This window comes from Cololabis saira, chromosome 6 (genome assembly GCF_033807715.1).
Source record: "Cololabis saira isolate AMF1-May2022 chromosome 6, fColSai1.1, whole genome shotgun sequence".
NCBI lineage: Eukaryota > Metazoa > Chordata > Actinopteri > Beloniformes > Belonidae > Cololabis > Cololabis saira.
Window position 1 is genome coordinate 8,328,335 of NC_084592.1, and position 10,807 is coordinate 8,339,141.

At 44.2% G+C, this 10,807-nt stretch overlaps 2 protein-coding genes across 2 annotated transcripts; both read left to right on the forward strand.

The window, feature by feature from the left end:
* Positions 1-1,161: 1,161 nt before the first annotated feature.
* On the forward strand, positions 1,162-2,073 carry LOC133445755 (gamma-crystallin M2-like). The gene is made up of 3 exons (XM_061723169.1): positions 1,162-1,288; positions 1,369-1,611; positions 1,692-2,073. The coding sequence occupies exons 1-3, from the start codon at positions 1,277-1,279 to the stop codon at positions 1,968-1,970; spliced, it is 534 nt and encodes a 177-aa protein (XP_061579153.1). The 5' UTR covers positions 1,162-1,276; the 3' UTR covers positions 1,971-2,073.
* Positions 2,074-9,276: 7,203 nt separating this feature from the next.
* LOC133445756 (gamma-crystallin M3-like) lies at positions 9,277-10,210 on the forward strand. Its single transcript, XM_061723170.1, has 3 exons — positions 9,277-9,334; positions 9,452-9,694; positions 9,782-10,210. Exons 1-3 carry the CDS (start codon positions 9,326-9,328, stop codon positions 10,055-10,057), a joined length of 528 nt encoding a protein of 175 aa, XP_061579154.1. The 5' UTR covers positions 9,277-9,325; the 3' UTR covers positions 10,058-10,210.
* The last annotated feature ends 597 nt before the right edge of the window (positions 10,211-10,807 follow it).

Sequence of the window (10,807 nt, forward strand, 5' to 3'; positions counted from 1 at the left end):
AAGTGTGGATGCTAACACTGCTAACACAATCATTACCAGCAACGTCCAGCACAAAAACAGGGATATTGTGGACTTTTCTTTTTCCAACCACATTCGTGAGGTCAAAGATTGTTAAAGCACCTGTTTTCTAATTTATTTCTAAAGGTTTACACATTTTTCTGTGTAGTTCAGCAAGACAGCTTAAGCAAATTGATAGGAAAAAAGAAACATTCATATTTTTTTTTTATTACTGCAGGATGAAGTACCAAAAGTATTTGTAATTTCCCCGGTTTCCATTGGAAGTACTGTAGCTAATGTAAAATGTAAAAATGTAATGTAAAAAAAAAAAATAAATAAATAAATAAATAAATTAAAAAAAAAAAAAAAAAAAAAAAAAAAAAAAAAAAAAAGGAAGTACTGTAGCTAACCAGTCCATATATAATATATTATAGATTATGTATCAGTCCCTCATACAACCTTAAATAAATATTGACCATAGATATAGGTTTACATCTCTACTGTAACGGTTCAGTTATCTGTCAATCATGCAAAAGAACAGACATGAGGACTGTATCTCCTCTTTTATCAAACATTAGGTCATCTCTCTTCTATTAAAATGAAAACATCCCTCAAAATATTAGAAAATAAAATAAGAGGGTTTTTTTAATGTACACAACTGAAATCCACTTCCAGTCCTGCTTTTTTTTTTTAAATGTCCTCATTTATATGCTCCCAATCTGTTATGTGTTGTGACAGACTGTGTTGTGTTTAGAATAATATAACACATTATATTTGTATTTGTTATTAGTAATAATAATTAGTATAATACTGTGTGTATATATATATATATATATATATATATATATATATATATATATATATATATATATATATATATATATATATATATATATATATATATATATATATATATATATATATATATATATCCTTATATTCTATATAATTTTTATCCATAATATGCGAAGGTTTTGCATCCACCGAGGAAGACATATTGCCGGTTACATTTGGAAGCTTCTCTCTATTTTCTTTATGTTTGATAACAATGCTGCACGCACACAGCCTGTGCTTTTCCACCGGGGAGCTATAGAGGTGAATAATAACCCTTTAGTGTCCCGACTGCTCAGTAGGCTTCTATGGCATGTTGCTGGGTCAGGACTTTGCACAATAGAAACCCAATGTACCTTTTTTGCATCAGAGCGAGTATAAAAGTTACGCGTCCCGCTGACAGTATTACACAGCAGCCACAGCTAAGTGCTGAACAGCAACCAGAACCATGATGGGCAAGGTAGGTGGCTGATGGGAAATAGCCATCCACAAAATTAAATGTTGTGCTTAAACTTGATATAATGAGGCCTCTCCCATCAGATCATCTTCTACGAGGACAGGAACTTCCAGGGTCGCCACTATGAGACCAGCAGCGACTGCGCTGAGCTCACCTCCCACCTGAGCAGGTGTCACTCCTGCAGGGTGGAGAGCGGCTGCGTCATGGTCTACGACCGTCCCAACTACATGGGAAACCAGTTCTTCATGAGGAAGGGCGAGTACTCCGACTACATGAGCATGATGGGAATGTCCGATTGTATCAGGTCCTGCCGCATGATCCCCATGGTAGGTGCACTAAAAAAGACAGCTTTCACTTCTAAAATTTACAGCCGAAACTAACTTTTTTTCTTCTTTCTCCACAACAGCACAGAGGCCAGTTCAGGATGAAGATCTTCGAGAGGGAGAACTTCCAGGGACAGAGTCATGAGCTGATGGACGACTGCGACAACATCATGGACCGTTACCGCATGAACGACTGCATGTCCTCCCAAGTGATGGACGGCCACTGGCTGATGTACGAGCAGCCCCACTTCAGAGGCAAGATGATGTACCTGAGGCCCGGAGAGTACAGGAGCTTCAGGGACATGGGAATGAGCGGCACAAGGTTCATGAGCATGAAGCGCATCATGGATTCCTACCATTAGAATCCCGATGTAAAAAAGAATAAAAACACAAACGGGAACGGGAGATGACATGGACACTAGAACATCATAATTCCAAATAAAGATTATAATGTTTACAACGTGATGCAAGACTATTGTTATCTCTGTTAAAGAAGTGCTTGGCAATCATCTTGCTGTCCAAGAAGATCAATAAAGCCCAGACATATAGATTTTTCAGGAAAACTTTCTCATATTCTCACACTCTTTTTAATATTTGCTTTTATTATCTGTTGTGACCACCCTGAGGAGCAATAATTGCAATTAAAAGTTTGAAGCAACTGCTGATCAGTCTTGAACACCTTGTCGGAGGAGTCTTAGACCCCTCATTCATCTCTGTAGGCTGTAGTGGGTATCTGCACTTCCCTTCTTCATTTCAATCCAGATGCCAAATTCAGTTGACTAAACCTCTGACACGCCACTTACTTGAACTGTTTCCATTAAGTTGTTACTCATGGCTGTATTAAAGAAAATAATGGTCCCTGTCCGGAAACTGAACTTAAGAAGGAAAAAACAGACACAAATTGTGGATGAACTCGTGGATATTAGTCTTTTATGTAAAATCCAACTGAAACCTTTTATCCTCTAAAACAGACGCAGCTGATCTGTCATTTGATCCGATATATGAATAGGGTGTTCAAAATGTCAAACCTAAAAGGCAGAGCCGCGAAAGACTTTCCACCTAAAACCCATTAATGTTTTTTTTCAGAGGGAAGAACCACTTCGGACAGGTATGAATATTAAATCCCACAGTGTAAATGGGCAGTTCTGTGTTATACCTTTACTCTCATTTCAACAATCCCATTACGACAAATGATTCCCTCATGGCGCTTTTCGACTAGTACCTACTCAGCGCTTTTCGACTCGCCACGCCCCGGTTTTGCGCTTTTCCACTAGGGGTCGAGGCGGGTGGAGGCGTGCCGAGTAGATATTATTCTGCCAAGGTTCTAAGCATGCTGAGTCGGCCTGCAGCTGATGTCATCACACTACAGGCCACCGATTGGTCGGGGGGTGGGGCAGTCAGACGTTTGAGTCAGGAGGCGGAAATTAGCGAAAGAGCGACTCGCAGCTTCTTCATTTTATTCGACAGGCAATGGGAGCTCGAAAGTCTATTTCGTGATCCAATTCTGATGTGCAGATGTTCATAAACCTGGTGGCTGAGGAGAGAATTAAAAAGGGATCTAGACGGGGCGATAAGGAAACACTGGTGGTTCTAGGATTTTTCTGAAACAGGGGCCATTATGGGTAAAAATGTAACCTTCGGGGGCCAACAGTATTAAGCCCCTTTCACATAGAGGGCGCAAAGCGGCGACGGCCGCCAGCTTTCCCATTCATTGTGTTGGGGTACCGCGGCACAAGAGCGGACCGCTCTGCCACCGAGCTCAGCGGAGTGCGAAAGGGCACCTGCCGCGGCATTTGCGCCGTGCCTGCCTGCCCGAATTGAACATTTTTTAATTTCACTGTGCCCCGCTGTGACGAAATCTCGGCGCGTCCAATAGGAGAGAAGGTGGTGGAGTCGTCCTGCTGAGGTTTGGACCAACTCTCCCCAACAGGCTGTCAAACTGTTCCCTGTTCAGCCTGAAGTAGACCTGGAAGCTCATCATGGAGCTGTAGCTCCCGAACGAGCCTGTATTCCCCCAAATCCTGTCTTGCTATGAAGATTTCATGGACCCATACCCTCCTTTCTGCTGCTGCTTGTCTCCTCCTCCTCCTCCTCAGAAGAACTAAAGCCAGGGCTTTTCTTTGAAGCAGGGACAGATACATTTTTCAAACCGAGTTGTAGGCTGTCTTGTTATTCCATGCAGTAATAAGGTTCATACAACGACGTATTTGGAGTCTGGCTTTATTAGCAACCGGTAGTACAACCCTGGATGGCTAGTGCCCATCCCACAATGCCCCGCACTCACAACACAGTGCTGACGTCACTCCCCCTTCTTAAAGGAACTGAACACTATTATATCATAATACCACATCTCCCTTTCTGTGAGAACAAAGGGTGGACTACCTTTGTCTCTGCAGGTCTTAAGGGGTTGATTCTGCCCTTTTGCTGGAAGACCTGTCCCTGATCTGTCCCTGTCTCAAACATGCAAAACAACAATCAAAACCTTACACTGTGAACTATTACTTTAGCAGGTTGTGAATTTCAGAACTTAAACTCTCGGGTTCCAGATAAATGTAAACAATAAAGCAGAACAATTTCACAATCACATTTCAACCCCCTTTTTTTTCTCTCTCCTTTTTTTTTCTTTTTCTCATGAAACCAATGCGTCATATGCCCAGTCTCTGTGGCCTTCTAACCTCTCTCCCACACCTGATTCACACAGTCCTTGTGGTGGGGGCCTCTCCACTGGGTGATGTCGTTGGTGGAGCTGGCTCAGGTGTAGGCAAATCTTCTCCGACCGGTAGCTCATCAGCATCAACCACCCAACTGTTGGTCTGCAGTGGCACCAAGTGATGTCGGTTCCTCCTCAGTGTGCCCTGAGGCCCCCGAATGATGTAAGAGTGAGGGGTGTCGTGTGTAGATAGCACTGTGCCCTGGACTCATGCATCAGTGATCCACACATCCCCTCCAGGTATGAGTGGCTCCAGGTTTCTCGTGCCGTGTCTCTTGTCAAATGATTCAGCGTCCTTCCTCTCTCTCTCTTTGGCCCCCAGGGCGTTGTAGTCTGGCAAAACTGGATCCAGCAGGGTTGGGAGGGCAGGGATTGTAGTGCGGAGTTGCTCTTGATGAAGCATTGTGACAGCACGTGGTCGACTGGAATGTCCGCTTACAACCCCCTGCAGGGACAACGACGCCTTGCAGGTTGCCCCAGCCTCATACCCCCGCTTTACCCATTGTCAATCAAGTTCCAGCTTCCTACCCCCTGCAGGGAAGACGACTCATACCCCTGCACCCCTGCTTGAGCAAGTTCCAGCTTCCTGAGGACCCCTGCAGGGACGAGGACTTGCAGGCGGCTCCAGTCTCATTCAGTGATCGAGACACATTGTCACGCAAGTTCCGGCGTCTTGAATCCCTGCCGAGATGGCACCGTGGAAGTGGCTTTGACTTCCAGCTCCTGCAGAGACGAGGACTTGATACCATATATGGACTTCCTGACTCCTCAGGGGGTAGTCCCAAACTGGAAGATCACAGGCTTCTTGTATAAAAACCCTGTTGTAAAATCTCTCGGGGTCAGCACACCGACCAAGACACTGCATCTGTGTAGGTGTGCTCACCGCCGGCTGAATAAAAACTCACTACTCACAAGCGGACTTCTGAACTGGTTTTGATAAATTCCTCAACACTCTGTAGGCCAGCAAAGCAAGATATGGGTCTGATGCCTTAGTTAGCAGATTTTTCACAGTTTGAACAGCACGCTCCGCTTCCCCATTGCTCTGGGGAAACTTGGGGCTGCTGGTGATGTGCACAAAGCCATGCTCCATGCTGCAAAGGCTTTAAAGTTGCTGCCTGAGAACTGTGGTCCATTGTCACTTTTCAACACTTCAAAGATTCCATGATGAGAAAACATGGATTTCAGGTGCAACACCACATCATAGATCACATTCTTTTTAGGCACAAAAAATGCATCAAAGCCCGCTTTAACACCCTCGTACATCTTTTTCGCCTCGGCCGTTAGCCCCATTAGCACATCTTCGGCTTCATCGCCTAAACAATACACTAGCGTGTTTGTTTGATTGTCTTCCGACGTTGCGTGTAGGTTGCTTGCAACCCGAAAGCGGTCGAATCTCCTGATCCAACGCTCCTATTCTTGAGGTTTTGTAAAATTAAATGACTCTGGAGGCTGTATTGTGAACGTAGCGGTTGGTGTTGCCATGGCTGCCGGCCCGTCTCCCATTCCCTCCACGAAACCGATAAACTGTACTCCTTTTTTTTTTCTTTCTTCTTAACTTGACTACCTTACAAGTCGCCCACTTCTGACGCCATGTCTTGTTATTCCATGCAGTAATAAGGTTCATACAACGACGTATTTGGAGTCTGGCTTTATTAGCAACCGGTAGTACAACACCACAGTGCTGACGTCACTCCCCCTTCTTAAAGGAACTGAACACTATTATATCATAATACCACAGGCTACTGTACGTCCAAGCGGGTGGGAAAAGGGAGCCAGACCGGAAAGACGTTTTTCGGTCGCCTTGCTCTGCGCCGACTCTGTGCCGACTCTGCGCCCACCCGGCAGTGTGCGCGGTGCAAACCGTGCTCTATGTGAAAGCATCTTCAAGCGGTGAAATTGAAATATGTTCAATTCGGGCAGGCAGGTGCAGCACAAGCCCCGCGGCAGGTGCCATGGCATGCGCCCTCTTGCGAGCCGCCGAGCTCGGTGGCAGAGCGGTCCGCTCTTGCGCCGCGGTAGCACATACACAATGAATGGGAAAGCCGGCGGTGGTCCGCGCTTTGCGCTCTCTATGTGAAAGGGGCTCCTTTTAATTTAACATCATCCTCTTTCTTTGGAAGCAGAATGAAAACGCAATCCTTACGTTACGTTCAGCCCGCCACAAATATTTTAAAAGGAAGTGAACCCTCCCTCCAAATCAAACTGTCCAATAACGTCTAGCATAATCTGTTCGTCCCACCTATAGTGCACCAAGCTATTTCTTCTTCTATTCAGTTGTGTTGACGCAACAGGTGCCACCAACAGTTTGGGGGTGGAACTGCAGCAATGATCATCAAATTCTCAGCTTACCCGTTGATTGACAGAACAGGGGCACTTCAGGGGTCTATCAGATTACAGGCGGGGCCACGGCCCCCATGCCCCCCCCCCCAGATCCGCCGCTGTAAGGAACGACCAGATCTACTCGGTCACTTCTCAGCTGCTCGCGGCTCCAGCTGACTTTTCAGCAGCGCCGAGACAAACAAACAAAAAAAAAGCATCAGCGCTTGAAGCTTCTTTCACTCTCATTTTTAACTTGATATCGAACACAAGTCACAGACCCAGCAGCACATAGACATCATCTCCTCAATGTTCTACATCTTTGGTGTTGTTGTCTTCTCCATTTAGATCACACAATCAAATACGTCACAGCAGCTTCGCTCCAATCCCGCCCACTTCTCATCTGGGAGTATAAAAACAAATGAGGGCAAGGCGAGTGGAGGCGAGACGAGGCGTGGCGAGTTGAGTCGCGGTGAGTAGGTACTAGTATAAAAGCTCCATTAGTTTTGTAACATAGGCACAATATACAGTATGTTATGGAAATAAAAAAAAAAGGCCTGTTTTTGAATTAGAACAAGATTTCCTTTGGGATCAGGACAACAGGCGGGTTGAAAAAAAAACGGCCCCTTCAACTGGGACTCTGACCTGCACCCTTGACGTGGAAGTTGCATCCGTGCATGCAAGACTCAGAAGAAGGCATGTGGTCTAACAGATAAAAACATTGCAAGGGTGACTGCCACAGAGCGATGAAATTTGTTTCTCAAATCTACACATTTTCAAAAGTAAAACTGTGTGTAACTTCTTAACTACGGTACGCTTATTCAGTTTCTATTTTACTGTATTTTTTTTATTTTTCATATTTGCCCTGAACATGTATCTGACTTTGAGCTGCTGTAAACCTCGAATTTCCCCTCTGGGGATCAATAAAGGACTATCTTATCTTATCTTATCTTAACTGTGGATTATAGGTTTGCCAAACATTTATTATTGTTGGCGAGCGTCCAGGGATATGACTTTCCGTGCCTTCTGGTGTATTTGGCAGGGCTGGATATGAACCTTTTTGCCCACCTGCCACCACAGCAGGTATATTTAAAAACCAGTCAGATAACCACATGTACTAAAATAATCCAAGCATAACTGTTGAATAACAAAGTGAGGGGTTCATTTAATTAAATAAAAGCTATAAAATCTTACCAATGCACACGTATTTTAATGAAAGCGTTTCAATCGTTAACGTTCTCTCTGGTCCATAGCAGACACACGGTAAACTGATTTAAGATCTAAATAAACGATCTTCCAGTGACGCACTTTTTTTTTTTTATTACGTTGTCTGCATATATATTAATGGTTAATACCATGTTGGTAAGAACCTAAAGCATGCATATATATATATATATATATATATATATATATACATATATACACTTTTTTATGTGAAGGGGAGGGGGGGTTGACATCCGCTGCTAGTCCAAGACACGAAAAACACAGGTAAATGCACAACAAGCACACGAGACCTGGAAATCATCAAGAGAAAAAACAAACAGACACGGGAGCAGGGAGAGACACAAGCAGCAATTATCCCAGGTCCCGGGACCCCATCAAAGCTAGGCTAAAGTGACTATCTGTCCCCCAGAACTGCGGAGTGAGTATGTAGGTGATTAAGCAGATGTGTATGTCTGTGTAGCTGTGTGTGTGTAACAGCCAAAACGATGCTCCACCTGAACTGTAATTATAGTGGAGAAGAGAGGGCGCAACCCCGCCACCCGAGAGACCAGAAGCCGACAAGGAAGAACCCGGGGAACAAGGCCACCAGTCGCCCCACAGAGGGCCAAAAGAGGGCGGGAGGAAACCCCCCGCCAGCAAGACCTGCCCCCTCCCTGCGGCGACCGAGGGAAGCCCAGGAGGAGGCAGCCAGGGAACCCAAGGCGATGGACCGGGACCCAGGCGAACACCAACCACCCGGCATGGGCTGATCATGCGACCAGGAGGCCCACACCCTCCAGGCCAACGACCCCCATTAAATATCAAATTTTTCGCCAGGCCTGGCTTGCGTGCAAAATTTGGTGACTTTTGGGGCACGTTTAGGGGGACAAAAAGGCCCTCATTTCGTCAGAAGAAGGAAAATAATTCCAACAGATAGAATAGGGCATTCGCGCCCTAATAATAATGTTCTTGGTGTCTCTAATTGACATCTTTGTGATGGAGATTTCTTTTCTCCACAAATACCTGACACAGTAGATGTGTTGGAGGTTGACAGCATTGCCAAGTGATATTAAGAAAAATATCACATGGCCATAAATATATATTTCTAAGCGTTCAGTGATTTTCTTGCAGTTGTACTTATTAAATTAATCAAATTATAACGTGGACAATTGTCTTTGCAGTTTTTATTGATCTCCAACAATTTTACAGTAATTATGAATCTAAATGTATAAACAGAAATATTAAAACCATTAAAAAAAAGCAACAACAAAAAAAAACCCACCATGTTCTGTAAGGAAAATTCTACCCAGAGGTTGGTTGTGCAATTGAAACTCAATAGGCTTCTATGGAAGGTTGCTGGGTCAGGAGTTCCCACAATAGAGGGGCACCGAGTCTTTGTCCCTGGCCAGGTATAAAAGTAAGGTGTTCAGACCAGCAGAGTATCAGTTCAAAGGCTGTTCTCACCACACCTGAAAAACCACCTCAACCATGGGCAAGGTAAGAACCAGTCACAATTATCACATCAACATACATTTTTTGACAGAGATACGATCGCTACTATGATTGTAGTATTTGTGTTTACAATCCTTTGATGATGAACATGTGTTTTTCTAGATCATCTTCTACGAGGACAGGAACTTCCAGGGTCGCTCCTATGAGTGCATGAGCGACTGCTCCGACATGTCCTCCTACCTGAGCAGGTGCAACTCCTGCAGGGTGGAGAGTGGCTGCTTCATGGTCTACGACCGTCCCAGCTTCATGGGAAACCAGTACTTCATGAGGAGGGGCGAGTACTCCGATTACATGAGCATGCTTGGGATGAGCGGCGGCATCAGGTCTTGCCGCAATATCCCCATGGTAAGTCTAAACCACATTTATAATATTCGCTCCACTGTGAGTAAAAATAAGGAAATACATAATTTTTTGGTTCCTTCTCTACAACAGCACAGAGGCCAGTTCAGGATGAAGATCTTCGAGAGGGAGAACTTCCAGGGACAGAGTCATGAGCTGATGGACGACTGCGACAACATCATGGAGCGTTACCGCATGAACGACTGCATGTCCTCCCAAGTGATGGACGGCCACTGGCTTTTGCATGAGCAGCCCAACTTCAGAGGCAGGATGATGTACCTGAGGCCCGGAGAGCACAGGAGCTTCAGGGAGATGGGAATGGGAAACATGAGGTTCATGAGCATGAAGCGCATCATGGACATGTGTTAAATGTACATTTTGGCATCGATAAATGATATAACTTTCTAAATAATGGTCTTTTGTTATTCCCCTTTATTTCCTTGACCTTTTTAGAAAAGCTCTTTTATACTCAAGACAAACACATTTAACAGAAGGTTTAATAAAATATATGTAAAATTGAAAGTCATGTAGATCATGTACACCAGTCATTTCGGCTTTGAATATGTTTTTCCATCTATTCTATCTCTATTCTATATATTTAAAGGCTCTCAGGTTGTTCTCTCCAACACCACGTGGGGAGTCACCATTCCTTAACCTTCTTTGGCCTGATCAAGGAGTGACAGAGGTGCCTGTATTTAAGTAATTTGGATTCCCTACATTTTTGAGAAATAGTACAAAAGTAAATATCTGAAAAATGTCCTCTTGGCCAAATATCTCCCAAGTTGTTTTTACATCTTCTCAGCTGTTTGGTAGAAGATGTTACTGAACTTATCAGTGTCTTTTAGGACCCATTCACACCTTCCTGAGTTATATGATCACAAGTGGTTAGAACTCAGTATGTTTGTTTACACCCAGCATTAAAATGTGTACCAAAATGCATCTTCTGTGACAAGATCTGATCTGCCCACTCCACAGGCAAATAAAGACATGTCATGTTATTATTTGTAACTGCAAAACACACTTACAAAAAGCTAGGTACTGTATAACTCAGCTAAGTATAACTAAGTATAACTCAAATGTATGTCTATAGCACATTTAAGACAACCTCAGTTGAGCAAA